Here is a 17580-nt window from a genome sequence, read left to right on the forward strand (position 1 = left end):
TTGATTCGAGACGCCGTGAGATCCACATCCGGAGTTCCCCATCGAAGACAAATCTGATGGAAGACCTCCGGATGCAAGGACCATTCCCCTGCCGCGAGGCCCTCGCGGCTGAGGAAGTCGGCGGCCCAGTTTTCCACGCCAGGGATATGCACCGCGGATATCACCGGAACCGTTGCCTCTGCCCAAAGGAGGATCTTGGATACCTCGGCAAGGGCCAAGGAGCTCCGAGTCCCCCCCTGATGGTTGACATATGCCACAGCCGTGGCGTTGTCCGTCTGGATCCGGACTGGAAGGCCCCTGAGGATCCTTTCCCAGTGGCGGAGGGACAGAAAGATGGCCCGAATCTCGAGGACGTTGATTGGCAGAGATGACTCCTGCGGCGACCAACGGCCCTGAACCGTCAGGTGGCGAAAAACCGCACCCCAGCCGATCAGGCTGGCGTCCGTTGTCACCACCTGCCAGTGAACCGGAAGGAAGGACCTGCCCTGGGAGATGAGAGGTGACGTCAGCCACCAGTTGAGAGACCGCTTGACTCGAAAGGAGAGTCTGATCAGCCGATCCAGGGAGAAGACCGACTTGTCCCACTGGGACAGAATGGCTTGCTGAAGGGGTCGCGAATGGAATTGGGCGAAGGGAATCGCTTCCAGTGTAGCTACCATCCTCCCCAGAACCTTCATGGCCGAACGGAGGGAGGGAGGCCGAGGACCCTGGAGCGAGCGTATGTCCCGACAAAGAGTGGATCTCTTGTCTTTGGGAAGGAAGACTCTGCTCTGACGAGTGTCGAAAAGCATGCCCAGAAAGATGATGCGCTGAGAAGGAATAAGGCAGGACTTCTTCCGGTTGACCAGCCACCCGAAACGGGCTAAGGTGTCGAGAACAATGGACAGGCTTTCGTGGGCCTGAGCAAAGGACGGAGCCTTGATGAGGATGTCGTCGAGATATGGAAATAGGACCAAGCCTCTGACTCTCAAGATGGCCATCAGCGCAGCCATGATCTTCGTGAACACCCTTGGCGCGGTTGCGAGACCGAACGGCAGGGCGACGAACTGAAAATGATCTCGTTGCACTGCGAAGCGCAGGAAACGGTGATGTCCGGGAAATATCGGGACATGGAGGTAGGCGTCCTGGATATCTATTGAGCATAGAAACTCCTGAGCCTCCATGGAAGCAATTACTGAACGAAGGGATTCCATCCTGAAGTGTCTCAGGCAAACTCTCCTGTTCAGCAATTTGAGGTCCAGAATGGGACGAACCTTGCCGTCTTTTTTCGGTACCACAAAAAGATTCGAGTAGAAACCCGTGAAGCGTTCTTTTTCTGGGACGGGAACGATTACCCCGGATTTGAGCAGAGAAGCGATGGCTGAGAAGAAGCCCGGAACTAGAGCGGGATCTCTTGGAGGACGGGATTGGAAGAAACGATCCCGAGGTCGGGAAGCGAACTCTATTTTGTATCCCGAGGATACAACTTCCCTGACCCATGCATCCTCTACTGCGGAAATCCAGACGTCCCTGAAAAGGAGAAGACGGCCGCCCAATCTGGGAGTTGGGCTGGAGTCTTGCCGAGAGTCATGCCGAGGTGGATCTTCCAGTCCTGGGCCTGGAGGATCTACCCTGGGAGAAGCGAGGACGCCAGGACGGAGTGGGCCTAAAGGACACCGCCTTCTTCTTTTGACGTGCCTGTGGCCTCTGTTGCTGCTGGGAAAAGGAGTTTGACGCAGCAAAGCGCCGAAAAGGCCGAAAAGAACGAAACTGTCGTCTAGGAGGAGGGCGACGAGGCTTAGCCTGGGGGAGAAGAGAACTTGTACCCCCGGTGGCGTCCTTAATTATTTGGTCCAGCTGGGAACCAAAGAGACGAGAGCCCTGAAAGGGCAGACTAGTGAGGGACTTTTTGGAGGACAAGTCCGCCTGCCAGGCCTTGAGCCAAACGGTCCGGCGGATGGCAACGGCATTGCTGGAAGCTTGAGCCGCACAAGACGCGACATCCAGGGAGGCGGAAACCAGGTATTCACCAGCGTGGGAAATCTGGTTGGCAAGTTCCGCTAATTGCGCGGGAGGCGCCCCGTCCAGGATACCTCGCCGAAGATCCTTGGCCCATTTTCAGATGGATTTTGAAGCCCAAGTGGACGCAAAAGCTGGACATAGAGCCGCTGAAGCTGCTTCAAAAGTAGATTTCGCGAAGGATTCTATAACTCTATCGTTAGAATCCTTCAGAGATGCTCCGCCGGACAGAGGAAGCACCGTGTTGGTGGACAGCCTGGACACAGGTGGATCCACCGAGGGAGAGCCCGTCCAATTGGCGGTAAGTTCTGGAGAAAAAGGATATAGCACACCCAGGCGTTTTCCCCTCTGAAAATGCCTAGTGGGGGTTCTCTCTCTCTCTGGACAAGATTTCCTCGAATTCAGGATGAGGAGCGAAAAATTTAGAAGGTGGTTTGGCCCGTCTAAACGAAACCGCCTGATCTGCGGGTTCCGTAGAGGGATCCTTGATGCCACAGGTTTGGTTTATTACCCCAATGAGGTTCTGGACTGTCTCACTCATGGTGGCGATTTGGTTAGGATCCAGCTCCGAAATATCCTCCGAGGGCGCATCAGATAATGCCTCGCCTGACTCAGGGGAGGAGGATCGGTGGGACACCAACCGCGGGGGAGGGCCGAGCGGCGAGATGGAGCGCGAAGAGGACTCAGACCGACGTTCCTGTCTGGACCTTTTGTGGCTTATCAAGGAGGGCTCGGGCGGCGGTTCCTGCAACCCGCTGGCCACTGCAGGGGTCTGCAGGGGTAACCGATCCAGCGCGGACACTAGGGTTTGAGATACCCGTGTTAAATCGGCCACCGATTGTGACAGAGAGGCGGCCCAGCCTGGGATGGGGGGGATCACTCTCGGGCGGAACAGCCGGGGGATCCTGGGCGGTGGGAACAATCGGGTTGCTGCAGGACTGACACAGCGGGGAGGACTGACCTGAGGGAAGTTTGCTGTTACAGGACGAACATGCAAAGTACGTGACTAAGGCAGAAGATGAAGAGGTAGGGGGACGAGAGCGGCCCCCTTTAGAGGTAGACATTTTGAGGGACCCTGAAGATGCCAGTGGGTTAGGGGACAGTGGGCAGAGGGGGGTGTCAGTCTGCAGTGCAGCTACTCACGGACCCGGTCCTGGAAGATGTCCCACTTGTCGATGGAGTGCCCTGAGGAGCTGTATTCAGCGCAGATAGAGCTGTGCCCACAGAAGATGCGTGCGAAGTGCGGGTGCGCTTGCGAGAGCTGGTGCTGCTGCCGGTACAAAGCGGTGCTCACACCAGACGAGTGTCCCAGGAGGAAGGGGGCGGAGCCAGACGCAGGGGCGCCGGTAGGCAGGGCACAGTAAGTCGGGCAGGAAAAAGCCCGCCCGCAGAACCGGAAGTGAGGAGCCGAGAAACCGGAAGTAGGCCCCGGCCTAAGCCGGGACCTAAATTAGAGGCCGGCGCCGCCGGAGAAGGGAACCGCGGCGCCGGAGCAGTGCGCCGCAGGGACTGAGTAGAGCGGCAGCCTGCCAAGGCTGCCCGGGAAAGCGGAAGTGGCGGGGTCGCGGCGCCAGAAGTAGGCCCCGGCAGAAGCCGGGACCTAAATTAGAGGCCGGCGCCGCCGGAGAATCGCGGCGCCAGAGCGCCGCTGGAGAATCGCGGCGCCGGAGCGCCGCAGAAAGTAGGTGGCACGGCATCCTGCCAAGGACACCGTGCAGACACAGGACGCATTGTGGCCGCCGAGCAGTGAGACCGCAGGGGGAAGCGGCGCGGCAGCCTGCTAGGCTGTGACTCTGTAAGGGAGACATAGTGGCTGTGCGGCTGCAGGGAGAGAACTGCGGCAGCCAATGAAGGAGAGCTTAGGAGGAAAATGAGTTAATGCCCTTGTGGCTGTCCCTGGGATCCCTCTAAATTAAACGCCATGAGGGAGGACCGGGGGACATCTGGAGAAAAGATCCCGGGGGAATGGAGGGGAAATACTCACCTAAACATCCCACACCGTTACTAACCTGAGGGGATTGAGACGTCCACGGAGCTGTGATGGACGTCCTCGTCTCCTCCAACCGACAGGCTCTGGTAGGCGAGTGGGTGGGGGACGGAGCCAGGACCGGACTTCTGAGCACGCTTCTGTGCTAGGATCTTGGTCCTGGTGAGGGATCTATGAGGATACGGGGTGGCAGTACACGCCGTACTCATAGTCCGCATTGTGGGAATACAGGTGTGACTGCTCACCCTGTATCCCTCTGGAAAAAACCTGAAAAGAAACGACGCACATTGAGGTAGATAAGGGTCTAATGAAAGACCCGTGTCCACCTCCTACTGACACTAAGCTAAACTGAAGAGTTTAATGCCAGTCGGTGGGGTGTACACTGCAGAGGAGGAGCTAACTTTTTTATTTGCATAGTGTCAGCCTCCTAGTGGCAGCAGCATACACCCATGGTTCCTGTGTCCCCCAATGAGAGGCGATAAAGAAATACAATACAATGCCATACACTACAACATACAAAGAAAAAAAAAAATAGAGAAAACAAAGTACTACCACCAACTGAGTGCTGCCATTCATAACCTTGTGTGCTCATGATTTAAAGCTACACTAAAGGTACCGTCACACTAGACGATATCGCTAGCGATCCGTGACGTTGCAGCGTCCTCGCTAGCGATATCGTCCAGTGTGACAGGCAGCAGCGATCAGGCCCCTGCTGTGCTGTCGCTGGTCGGGGAAGAAAGTCCAGAACTTTATTTCGTCGCTGGACTCCCCGTAGACATCGCTGGATCGGCGTGTGTGACACCGATTCAGCGATGTCTTCACTGGTAACCAGGGTAAACATTGGATAACTAAGCGCAGGGCCGCGCTTAGTAACCCGATGTTTACCCTGGTTACCATCCTAAAAGTAAAAAAACAAACACTACATACTTACCTACAGCCGTCTGTCCTCCAGCGCTGTGCTCTGCTCTCCTCCTGTACTGGCTGTGAGCGTCGGTCAGCCGGAAAGCAGAGCGGTGACATCACCGCTCTGCTTTCCGGCCGCTGTGCTCACAGACAGTACAGGAGGAGTGCAGAGCACAGCGCTGGAGGACAGACGGCTGTAGGTAAGTATGTAGTGTTTGTTTTTTTTTTCTTTTAGGATGGTAACCAGGGTAAACATCGGGTTACTAAGCGCGGCCCTGCGCTTAGTTACCCGATGTTTACCCTGGTTACCGGCATCGTTGGTCGCTGGAGAGCGGTCTGTGTGACAGCTCTCCAGCGACCAAACAGCGACGCTGCAGCGATCCGGATCGTTGTCGGTATCGCTGCAGCGTCGCTAAGTGTGACGGTACCTTAACTAAAATGTCTCACCTTGAGTGCCGGACCTTTCTCACTGGCTCTCTCACTGGCTCGCTTGCCCTCCAAACCCAGTTGTACAAACAACTCCAGTAGGTTCATCAGCAGCTCGTCTACCAACTGTTCACCTTGGATGTTAGCCGCAATGTTTGCCAGTGCATTAATGACAGCCAAGGAGCAATGTCTGACAAAAGAAAGAAGAAAATCTGTGAATAAGAGTCTATTGTAACTGAAGAAGTGCCAGAGGTCTTAAACATGTATATAAAAAACATCCAAAATCACCCAAGCTACAGTCACACAGAATAATAAGTGCAACATAACATACCGGTATCCATGATCTTTATAGTCCTTGGTGGCAGAGTACACAACCGAACTGGCCTTCACACTTATCTGCTGAAACAGGTTCCACACTTCTTGGTAAATATATTGCTGTAAAGAAAAAGTCATATTCATGTAAAAAAAAAAACAAACAAACAAAAAAAAAACAACACCTTCAAAAAAACACTGTCAGTTCTTTAAACGTGAAATTATCTAACATTGCAATTGCATATAAGAAACTCATTAAGGCTGGGACTACACAGCAACGTTGACCATGACACTTGTCCTGAGACCAAAGTTCACTAGGTGTCTCTGCTACATCACATGGATGATGTCACATTGCATCCTGGAAGGTACCGCAGTCGTGACAATCAAGTCATAAAATATCCGATGAGGATGGACTTCTTGCACCTTGCTTGAGGTAGTCACAGTACCACTTGTATTGTGCGGAGATGTATCAGTGATACCTAGCGAACTTTGCTTGCGTGACAAGTGTCATGGCCAAAGTTGCCATGTAGCTCTAGGAAAAAGGCCTCCTTCTTCACTTATGAGCCACTTAATAGCCAGTCAGTTGCAGAAAGTCATCATTTCGACTACTTACATTTCCGGTTATCACCATGCACCCCAGTTGGTCTATGATCAGCACATCTAACTGTGATGGTGGTTGACAAAACTTCTGTTGAAGAATCTGAAGAATTGGCTCCATCACCTTTGGAGTATCCCTCAGGGCAACAGCAATGTGACCCAAAGCACGGATTGTGTGATCAGGAATCAAATGTGCATCTCTAAAAACAGAAGAAATGGACATTTCAGTATATTTTTGGAGATTACATATTATTAAGGGTCTTTATTATTGTAGACAGCATGACCGAAACATAAGCTTCTATCTGTTCGTTATTCATAAACACATCTGATTTTATTTATTTATTTATTTTAAATAATAGAAATTGATAAGTAATTGTTTTATTCAATAACCAGCACAACATACTTTTCATTCTCTTGGGATATATAAAGACGATTGGATAAACTGGCAAGGAATGCTTCTACAATAACTGGGTCAATGGTTAATCCTGCCTTTAAACACCTGTAATGAAAAAAATGATAAAATAAATGTTTAGACTAGGTACATCAGCCATTCATGGATTCGGTTAGGTTTTATCTGCTTGTGTGCCTTTTACATACAGCACGTATTAGGGAGACAATGCTCTTGTTCAGCAGAGAACGCCAAAGAATGATATGTCTGGCTACACATTTACCGTGCGGAGGCCAACAAGGGGGAAATGTGGCCTGCTAGATTGAGCATGTTAAATCACGCTTCTTATACATCTCAGATAGGAGCTTTAAGAAGATGGCACACAGATACCTGCAGATGTTTTCAATGGCAATGTCTCGCAGCTGTTCGTACATGGAGGGCTGGCTCTTCCTACCATGGATAATGTTCATTGTTGACTCAGAGTGCTCATTTGTGATGCTGATCTTAATGTCATTACCCCCTGAGAATAAAAGGTGAATATGGTCAGGTGCCAAATGTAGATATAGAGCACAAGGTTTTGGTACCACACAGAAGACATGAATTAATGATCACAAAGTGACATTTAAAAGAAATGCTTTGCTTTGTTCAGTTCATCTTCAGCTTTGCAATACAGAGTAAGATAGAAAGTGTGGAGCCACACAAATAAAGCTATATCAGCACGTCCCCAATCAATCCCTGGTGGAGTGGGCAGTACGCCATTATACTCCCCCAGGGATTACGTAACGCGCGTCGGGGTGGACGCCACTATGATGAAGGACTTCCTCTGCTATTGTAAGTCCACTGTTCCTACAACCTGATTACCTGGTGACTTACACGGTTAGGTGATTTACTACACTAGGTCCATACTACACTATGAGCACTGTCTTGCATATATTTCTCTCGCTACTTCTTTACTTACAGTACATGGACCTTTTTTGAGTTGTTTAATTTATACTGGTTTACATTATCACCTACTGCACTTGCACTTTACCTACTCCTATATAATTGATATATAACTATTCCTATCTGGCTATGCACTTTAGTGTGCTTATGTTTATGTTCCCCAAATTATTATTATGTTTACATTGTGCTAGCCCTGCCAGTTCTCCTTTCAGGACGACCTTATACTCCTGGGCGTGCGTTCCTGTTTTTATATACATTTTTAATATTCTTTTTTTTTACCATTGTTCTGTCACCCCTTTTATCACCTGGTTCCAATAAAGCATTGTTTGCAATCATCATTGTTGTACTGGGACTTTTTTGGTCAGTTCTTTTCCTTTCTTCTTCCTCATGTATTTCCATCGACTGTCCCTCTAGCCTAACAGTCTGGTCTTTTGAGTCACAGTATTTACAATACAGGTTATTTATATGTAGTATTTGTTTAAACCCATTAATAGGCCTATTGTCTTCCCTTGTCTAACGTTCTCGCCGTATGAGGAGTCGTGAAAAAGCTGTTCTCCTAATATGGGGGCAATTGTCATCTGCCTCATGGTGTTTTTTTCCCCTTTCTCTGCATCAACACATTCAGAAGTTGAATGTGATGGACCTGTGTCTTCTTTCAACCTTAAAATGATGAAATGGACCAAAGCCTACCTGACTGATTTTGGCTGTGATACTTGTACAACTTCACCAGCACTGGAGAAGGAATGACCAGGAAATCTCGAAGGGATGGAGTTACTGAGTGAACGACCACAGGAAAGCGTTCACAGAGCCGACCCAGCCCCTTGTAGGAAAAGAAGCAGAAGATATTAAGTAACCGCACATCTATATATCAACATTTTATAATCTGCACTGAGAATGGAAACATTGTCTAACATCACCTGTAAGCAGCAGATCAGGAGAGGCATGTGAGCTATGATAACCTTGCTAGATGTCTTTGACTGAAGCTTTTCAGACAGTTTAATGCATAAATTCTCTGCACCTATAGTCAAAAATCAGTGTATAATGATACAGAATGAAAACAAATGCACTTGACTGAAAAACATCTGTAAGAAAAATAGACAGACAGACAACAAGATATACATTTAGGGACATGAAAAAATACGTTGCATAGTTCCAGACATAACCCATTACCCTCATAGTTATCTGAAGGATTCTAATAAAAAAATAATAATAATAATATTACATAACATTATTCAGCATTAGTATAATCTAGAGCAAAAGGTAACTGTTGATTTAAATTAGCAGCAGGACCCTGGTCAGCGGTAATTGAAATTGGTCTAAAATTGATGTTATGGCATTTGTGGTCAATTTCTGAGAAAATTTGGTCACACTGGTAATAATCGTGCTGAATAAGCATGTAATAATAGACATCTGGAAAGTTTTATTCTCAGTATAGTATGATCATGGTTTTCTTACCTTGCTCATCTTTTACAGCCCAGACCATGAGGTCCACACAAGCGGCATTAGCCTGACATCTCAGCTTCAAAGGACTAAGTTCGCTGTGTAGTCTCTCCACATCATGTAAGATCTTCTGCAGCTCAGACTGGCTGCTGTTAAATTGTTCAAGTACAAAGTCATGGATCTCCTTTACGAAGGAGGTCTGGAGGTCTAAAAAGGGAAGGTTGTACGGCATCATTATGCTTTAAGCCCAGACATCCGTGTCCATATAACTTATCTATACAGTTGTAAATGGTTTCTCTTCCCATAGTATATGATAAAACATAGTCTGCTTAGGCTATGTTCACACTTTGCGGCGTCCCTCTGCGGGTTCTCCCGCAGCGGATTTGATAAATCTGCAGGGCAAAACTGCTGTGGTTCTCCCTGCAGATTTATCGCGGTTTGTTCCGCGGTTTCCGCCTATACTATTGATGCTGCATATGCAGCAATATGCAGCATCAATAGTAGTGTTAAAAATAATAAAAATTGGTTATACTCACCCTCTGATGTCTGGATCTCCTCGGCGCTGCAGGCGGCGGTCCGGTTCCAAAGATGCTATGCGATAAGGACCCTTCGTGACGTCACGGTCATGTGACCGCGACGTCACCGCAGGTCCTGGTCGCACAGCAACTCTGACCGGACGGCCGCGTGCAGCGCTGAGAGGTGAGTATAACATGATTTTTATTGTTATTCTTTTTTTTACCCCAAATATGGTTCCCAGGGCCTGGAGGAGAGTCTCCTCTCCTCCACCCCGGGTAGGAACCGCACATTAGCCGCTTACTTCCCGCAACGTGGGCACAGCCACATGCGGGAAGTAAGCGGTTCAATGCATTCCTATGGGTGCAGAATCGCAGCGATTCTGCACAAAGAAGTGACATGCTGCGGGTTTTAAACCGCTGCGTTTCTGCGCGGTTTTTCCCGCGGCATGTGCACAGCGGTTTGCGGTTTCCATAGGGTTTACATGTAAATGGAAACGCTATGAAAACTGCTGCGGACCCGCAGCATCAAAATCGCGGCGGTTCCGCGGTAAAAACCGCAAAGTGTGAACCCAGCCTTACAGTCAACACTAGAAGAAGCCTCCTGTCTACAGGTTAGTCCTTATTCACATTTTCATTCACATTTTAATAAAAAGATGAAAAGATTAAAAAAAATAAAAAATGATATATATATTTTAAGATCTTCTGTTTGGCAGAAACACCACCAAAACACCACCAAAGGATGAGATGCTGAGAGAAAGACTAAGGCAGCAACAACAACAGATCTGGAATTAAGAACAGGAGCATGAAGCACCATGGCAAGACAAGCCGCTGCATGGGATGTACCATCGACAGATAATGGAGCTGGCTGACATGGAGAAATCCTACCAATGGCTGGAGAAATCTGGACACCGAGAAAGCACAGAGGCCCTAACCATAAGAGCAAGCACTAAGTACCAGATCCAAAGAAGCAAAAATACATCACACAAAACAAGACCCAAGATGCAGACTACGAAAAGAAACCGCAGAAACTATCCAACACATAGTGGCTGGATGCAAAATGCAAGCAGGAACAGCGTATACCGAACGCCACAACAGAGTAGTGGGAATTGTATACAGGAACATCTGTACAGCCTATGAGCTAAGTCCCCCTAAGTCCAGGTGGGAAACCCCAGAAAAAGTGGTGCAGAATGAATGGGCTAAAATCCTGTGGGACTTCAAGACCCAGACGGGTAGGAAGGTGTTGGCTAACCAACCAGACATTGAGATAGTAGACAAGATTAAGAAGACAGCAATGATAGATGTGGCAGTGCCAATTGACAGCAACATCAGAAAGAAGGAATAAGAGAAGCTGGAGAAATACCAGGGCCTCAAAGGAGATCTGGAAAAGATGTGGAAGGTGAATACAACAGTGATTCCACTGGTGATAGGAGCACTTGGAACAGTGACCCCTAAGTTGGGAAAATGGCTACAATAGATCCCAGGAGTAACATCTGAACTCTCCGTCCAGAAAAGCGCAATGCTGGAAACAAGTAAGATCCTGGCCAGAACCCTCAAATTCCTAGGCCTCTGGTAGAGGACCAGGAAATAAGAAAGGACAATTAAAGACCACCTCCCATTGGGGGGTGAGAAGGAAGTTTTGTTTTTTTACATTATATTTGATTTGGATATAATAAAACACAAAATAAAAAATATATATTATAGTAGAAAGAAGGAGCAATCAGATTGATGGGGGAATACTGGCAACCGTACAAAAGGGCAGGAATATACCGTATTTTTCGCTTTGTAAGACGCTCCGGATTATAAGACGCACCCCAAATTTTGAGGAGGAAAATAGGAAAAAACTATTTTTTAATAAATTGGTGGGGCGTCTTATAATCCATGCGTCTTATTACTTACCAGGGGTTGTGGTTGTGGTGGATCAGGGTCCCAGGCTCGTTGCCGGAGGCAGGAGTGGAGCATTGCTGCAGGCTGGGATGAGGGGGTCTGCAGGGGGCTCCTGTGCTGCAGGGGGGCTCCTGTGCTGCAGCCTGGGATGAGGGGTCTGCAGGGGGCTCCTTTGCTGCAGGCTGGGATGAGGGGTCTGCAGGGGGCTCCTTTGCTGCAGGCTGGGATGAGGGGTCTGCAGGGGGCTCCTGTGCTGTAGGGCTGTCTCCGGTGCTGCGGGGGGCTCTGGCGACATTTTGTGAAAGACCAGAGCCCCCCGGCAGTTCTTCCATGCGTTCCAGTATGACTAATTCCGGGAAAATGGCCGCCGGAATCTCGAGAGATGAGATCTCAGCGCTGAAATCTCATCTCCCGAGATTCCGGCGGCCATTTTCCCGGAGTCAGTCATACTGGAACTAACTCCGGGAAAATGGCCGCCGGAATCTCGAGAGATGAGATCTCAGCGCTGAAATCTCATCTCCCGAGATTCCGGCGGCCATTTTCCCGGAATTAGTCATACTGGAACGCATGGAAGAACTGCCGGGGGGCTCTGGTCTTTCACAATATGTCGCCAGAGCCCCCCGCAGCACCGGAGCCTTCAGCATCACCCGGGGCAGCAGCGGACAACCCCGGCAGTGGCGGCGGACGACAGCGGCGGCAGGCGGTAGCGGCGGCGGACACCCCCTCCTCCCAGCCTGTAATGGTAAGCGGTATATCCGCTTTGTTAGACGCACCCACATTTCCCCCCCAAATTTGGGGGAAATAAAGTGCGTCTTACAAAGCGGAAAATACGGTATATATATACAGTGGGGCAAAAAAGTATTTAGTCAGTCAGCAATAGTGCAAGTTCCACCACTTAAAAAGATGGGAGGCGTCTGTAATTTACATCATTGGTAGACCTCAACTATGGGAGACAAACTGAGAAAAAAAAATCCAGAAAATCACATTGTCTGTTTTTTTTATCATTTTTTTGCATATTATGGTGGAAAATAAGTATTTGGTCAGAAACAAACAATCAAGATTTCTGGCTCTCACAGACCTGTAACTTCTTCTTTAAGAGTCTCCTCTTTCCTCCACTCATTACCTGTAGTAATGGCACCTGTTTAAACTTGTTATCAGTATAAAAAGACACCTGTGCACACCCTCAAACAGTCTGACTCCAAACTCCACTATGGTGAAGACCAAAGAGCTGTCAAAGGACACCAGAAACAAAATTGTAGCCCTGCACCAGGCTGGGAAGACTGAATCTGCAATAGCCAACCAGCTTGGAGTGAAGAAATCAACAGTGGGAGCAATAATTAGAAAATGGAAGACATACAAGACCACTGATAATCTCCCTCGATCTGGGGCTCCACGCAAAATCCCACCCCGTGGGGTCAGAATGATCACAAGAACGGTGAGCAAAAATCCAAGAACCACGCTGGGGGACCTAGTGAATGAACTGCAGAGAGCTGGGACCAATGTAACAAGGCCTACCATAAGTAACACACTACGCCACCATGGACTCAGATCCTGCAGTGCTAGACGTGTCCCACTGCTTAAGCCAGTACATATCCGGGCCCGTCTGAAGTTTGCTAGAGAGCATTTGGATGATCCAGAGGAGTTTGGGAGAATGTCCTATGGTCTGATGAAACCAAACTGGAACTATTTGGTAGAAACACAACTTGTCGTGTTTGGAGGAAAAAGAATACTGAGTTGCATCCATCAAACACCATACCTACTGTAAAGCATGGTGGTGGAAACATCATGCTTTGGGGCTGTTTCTCTGCAAAGGGGCCAGGACGACTGATCCGGGTACATGAAAGAATGAATGGGGCCATGTATCGTGAGATTTTGAGTGCAAACCTCCTTCCATCAGCAAGGGCATTGAAGATGAAATGTGGCTGGGTCTTTCAACATGACAATGATCCAAAGCACACCGCCAGGGCAACGAAGGAGTGGCTTCGTAAGAAGCATTTCAAGGTCCTGGAGTGGCCTAGCCAGTCTCCAGATCTCAACCCTATAGAAAACCTTTGGAGGGAGTTGAAAGTCCGTGTTGCCAAGCGAAAAGCCAAAAACATCACTGCTCTAGAGGAGATCTGCATGGAGGAATGGGCCAACATACCAACAACAGTGTGTGGCAACCTTGTGAAGACTTACAGAAAACGTTTGACCTCTGTCATTGCCAACAAAGGATATATTACAAAGTATTGAGATGAAATTTTGTTTCTGACCAAATACTTATTTTCCACCATAATATGCAAATAAAATGTTAAAAAAACAGACAATGTGATTTTCTGGATTTTTTTTTCTCAGTTTGTCTCCCATAGTTGAGGTCTACCTATGATGTAAATTACAGACGCCTCTCATCTTTTTAAGTGGTGGAACTTGCACTATTGCTGACTGACTAAATACTTTTTTGCCCCACTGTATATAGCTGCGGGGAGCGGGCGCCGGCCACTGACTGCGGGGAGTATGGAGCGGCCATTTTGTTCCGGACTATGCCCGTCGTTGATTGGTCGTGGCTGTTTTGCGGCGACCAATCAGCGACTTGGATTTCCATGATAGACAGAGGCCACGACCAATGAATATCCATGACAGAAGGACAGACAGACAGACGGAAGCACCCCTTAGACAAATATATATATACTAGATTGTGGCCCGATTCTAATGCATCGGGTATTCTAGAATATGCATGTCCCCGTAGTATATGGATAATGATGATTCCAGAATTCGCGGCAGACTGTGCCCGTCGCTGATTGGTCGAGGCAACCTTTATGACATCATCGTCGCCATGGCAACCATTATGACATCTACGTCGATACTGTGCCCGTCGCTGAATCAGAAACGTGGGATTTCTACGTCCTTTATGACATCATCGTCGCTGTGCCCGTTGCTGATTGGTCGAGGCCTGGCGGCCTCGACCAATCAGAGACTCGGGATTTCCAGGACAGACAGACGGAAAAACCCTTAGACAATTATATATATAGATATATATTAGATGGTGGCCCGATTCTAACGCATTGGGTACTCTAGAATATGCATGTCCACTTAGTATATTGGCCAGCGACGGAGTATATTGTCCAGCCACACAGTATATTGCCCAGGCACGTAGTATATTGCCCAGCACAGAGCCACGTAGTATAGAGACTTAAAAAAAAATAAACATATACTCACCTTCCGAAGGCACGTTGGAAGTCCTGCTATACTCACCCTCCGCCGCCTTTCCCGCTCCTCGCCACGCTCCCGGGACCGCTCCATTGCAAGTGGCAGCTTCCGGTGGTCCCAGGGCTGGTGTGAGCAATACCTATGATGACGTCACGGTCACATGACCGTGACGTCACGGCAGGTCCTTGTCGCACACCAGCCCTGGGACCGGAAGCTGCCGCTTGCAATGGAGCGGTCCCGGGAGCGTGGCGAGGAGCGGGAAAGGCGGCGGAGGGTGAGTATAGCAGGTTTTTTTTTTTATTATTATTTTTAACATGATCTACTTTTACTATTGATGCTGCATAGGCAGCATCAATAGTAAATAGTTGGGGACACACAGGGTTAATAGCAGCGGTAACGGAGTGCGTTACACCGCGGGCCGTTACCACTGCCATTAACCCTGTGTGAGCGGTGAGTGGTAGGGATTACGGAGCGGGCGCCGGGCAGTGAGTGCAGGGGAGCAGGGGAGGGACTAATCGGACTGTGCCCGTCACTGATTGGTCGCGGCAGCCATGACAGGCAGCTGCCGAGACCAATCAGCGAATGAATAACCGTGACAAGGATAGACAGACAGACGGAAGTGACCCTTAGACATATATATACATACACACACATACACATACATATATATATATATACATACACACACACTAGCTGAAGACCCGGTGTTGCCTGGGAATAGAAAATATCTGTGGTTAGTTATAGCACCTCACTTCTCTTATTTTCCCATCACGCCTCTCATTTTCCCCCTCACTCCTCTCATTCCCCCTAACACTTGTCATTTCGACCTCACATCTGTCATTTTCCGTTCACTCCACTATTTTCCCTCACTCCTCTCATTTTGCACTCACACCTTTTCATTTTCACCTCACACCCCTCATTTTCACCTCACACCTCTCATTTTCCCCTCAGTATATACAGGTTTGTCATCTCCCTTATATATAGTATACACCTGTATGTCATCTCCTGTATATAGTATATACCTGTATGTCATCTCCCCTGTAAATAGTATATACCTGCTGTATGTCATCTCTTCTGTATATACTATACTAGCTATTGAACCCGCTCTACGCCCGGGTGGCGAGCATTTATATTGGTATATGGTCTCCATCCTAGTATGTGATGCTCCATCCTGCGTCCCCATCCTGTCATGTGCTGCTCCATCCTGCATCCCCATCCTGTCATGTGCTGCTCCCATCCTGCGCCCCCGTTCTGTCATGTGCTGCTCCCATCCTGCACCCGTTCTGTCATGTGCTGCTCCCATCCTGCGCCCCCGTTCTGTCATGTGCTGCTCCCATCCTGCACCCGTTCTGTCATGTGCTGCTCCCATCCTGCGCCCCCGTTCTGTCATTTGCTGGTCCCATCCTGTCATGTGCTGCTGCCATCCTGCGCCCGTTCTGTCATGTGCTGCTCCCATCCTGCACCCGTTCTGTCATGTGCTTCTCCCATCCTGCGCCTCCATTCTGTCATTTGCTGCTCCCATCCGGTCATGTGCTGCTGCCATCCTGCGCCCGTTCTGTCATGTGCTGCTCCCATCCTGCGCCCGTTCTGTCATGTGCTGCTCCCATCCTGCTCCCCTGTTCTGTCATGTGCTGCTCCCATCCTGCGCCCGTTCTGTCATGTGCTGCTCCCATCCTGCTCCCTTGTTCTGTCATGTGCTGCTCCCATCCTGCGCCCGTTCTGTCATGTGCTGCTGCCATCCTGCGCCCGTTCTGTCATGTGCTGCTCCCATCCTGCGCCCGTTCTGTCATGTGCTGCTGCCATCCTGCGCCCGTTCTGTCATGTGCTGCTGCCATCCTGCGCCCGTTCTGTCATGTGCTGCTGCCATCCTGCGCCCGTTCTGTCATGTGCTGCTCCCATCCTGCGCCACCATTGTATTATATGCCCCCCATAAGACGCTCCAGTGTGTATGCCCCCGTATGCTGCTGCCATATAAAAAAAAAAAAAAAAATACCATACTCACCTATCGTCTGGCTCCACTGCAGGTGTGTCTTCAAGAAAATGGCGCCGGAAAGCGCGGACTGCGCAGGCGCCGATTCCGGCAGCAGGAATCGGCGCCTGCGCAGTCCGCGCTTTCCGGCGCCATTTTCTTGAAGATACACTCCGGCTCCTCTGCCTGTGACTGGTAAGTCAGAGGGCGGCGCCGGCGCACATTAAGCGCGTCATCGCGCCCTCTGAACTCTCACAGCAGAGGAGCCGGGAGACGGAGCCGCACAGCGCTGGAACGGGGAAAGGTGAATATACTTACCCTCCTGGCGGTCCCTGACTCTCCGGTGGAGATCGCGGTATGCGTTCAGTGCTTACGCATACCGCGATCTCCTGGGAGCGTCACTCTGTGGGGGCCAGACTGCGCTGGTGCTTGCGCCTGCGCAGTCTATAAAGGCTTCGGACAGAGTGACGCTCCCAGCGTTATATTATAGATACCTGTATGTCATCTCCTCCTGTATATAGTAAATACCTGTATGTCATCTCCCCTGTATATAGTATATACCTGCTGTATGTCATCTCCTCCTCTATATACCTATGTGTCATCTCCTCTTTTATATAGTATATACCTGTATGTCATCTCCTCCTGTATACAGTATATACGTGTGTCATCTCCCCTGTATATAGTACAGTTATATGAAAAAGTTTGGGCACCCCTATTAATCTTAAGCTTAATGTTTTATAAAAATTTTTTTTTTTTGCAACAGCTATTTCAGTTTCATATATCTAATAACTGTTGGACACAGTAATGTTTATGCCTTGAAATGAGGTTTATTGTACTAACAGAAAATGTGCAAGCTGCATTCAAACAAAATTTGACAGGTGCATAAGTATGGGCACCCCACCAGAAAAGTGACATTAATATTTAGTAGATCCTCCTTTTGCAAAAATAACAGCCTCTAGTCGCTTCCTGTAGCTTTTAATGAGTTCGTGGATCCTGGATGAAGGTATTTTTGACCATTCCTCTTTACTAAACA

The 17580-nt window shown here is 49.0% G+C and overlaps 1 protein-coding gene across 2 annotated transcripts in view; it reads right to left on the reverse strand.

Moving 5' to 3' along the window:
* Positions 1-17580, reverse strand: part of PI4KA (phosphatidylinositol 4-kinase alpha) — a 182086-nt gene that overhangs the window by 118003 nt on the left and 46503 nt on the right. For both annotated transcript variants that reach the window (XM_069756734.1, XM_069756726.1), the window contains exons 11-18: positions 9009-9200; positions 8471-8571; positions 8244-8373; positions 7002-7131; positions 6627-6722; positions 6240-6423; positions 5646-5749; positions 5336-5504 (exon numbers count right to left, since the gene is read on the reverse strand). In XM_069756734.1, coding sequence (XP_069612835.1) covers positions 5336-5504; positions 5646-5749; positions 6240-6423; positions 6627-6722; positions 7002-7131; positions 8244-8373; positions 8471-8571; positions 9009-9200 — 1106 coding nt within the window. The remainder of the gene's footprint in view (positions 1-5335; positions 5505-5645; positions 5750-6239; positions 6424-6626; positions 6723-7001; positions 7132-8243; positions 8374-8470; positions 8572-9008; positions 9201-17580) is intronic.

This window comes from Ranitomeya imitator, chromosome 1 (assembly GCF_032444005.1).
Source record: "Ranitomeya imitator isolate aRanImi1 chromosome 1, aRanImi1.pri, whole genome shotgun sequence".
Taxonomy (NCBI): domain Eukaryota; kingdom Metazoa; phylum Chordata; class Amphibia; order Anura; family Dendrobatidae; genus Ranitomeya; species Ranitomeya imitator.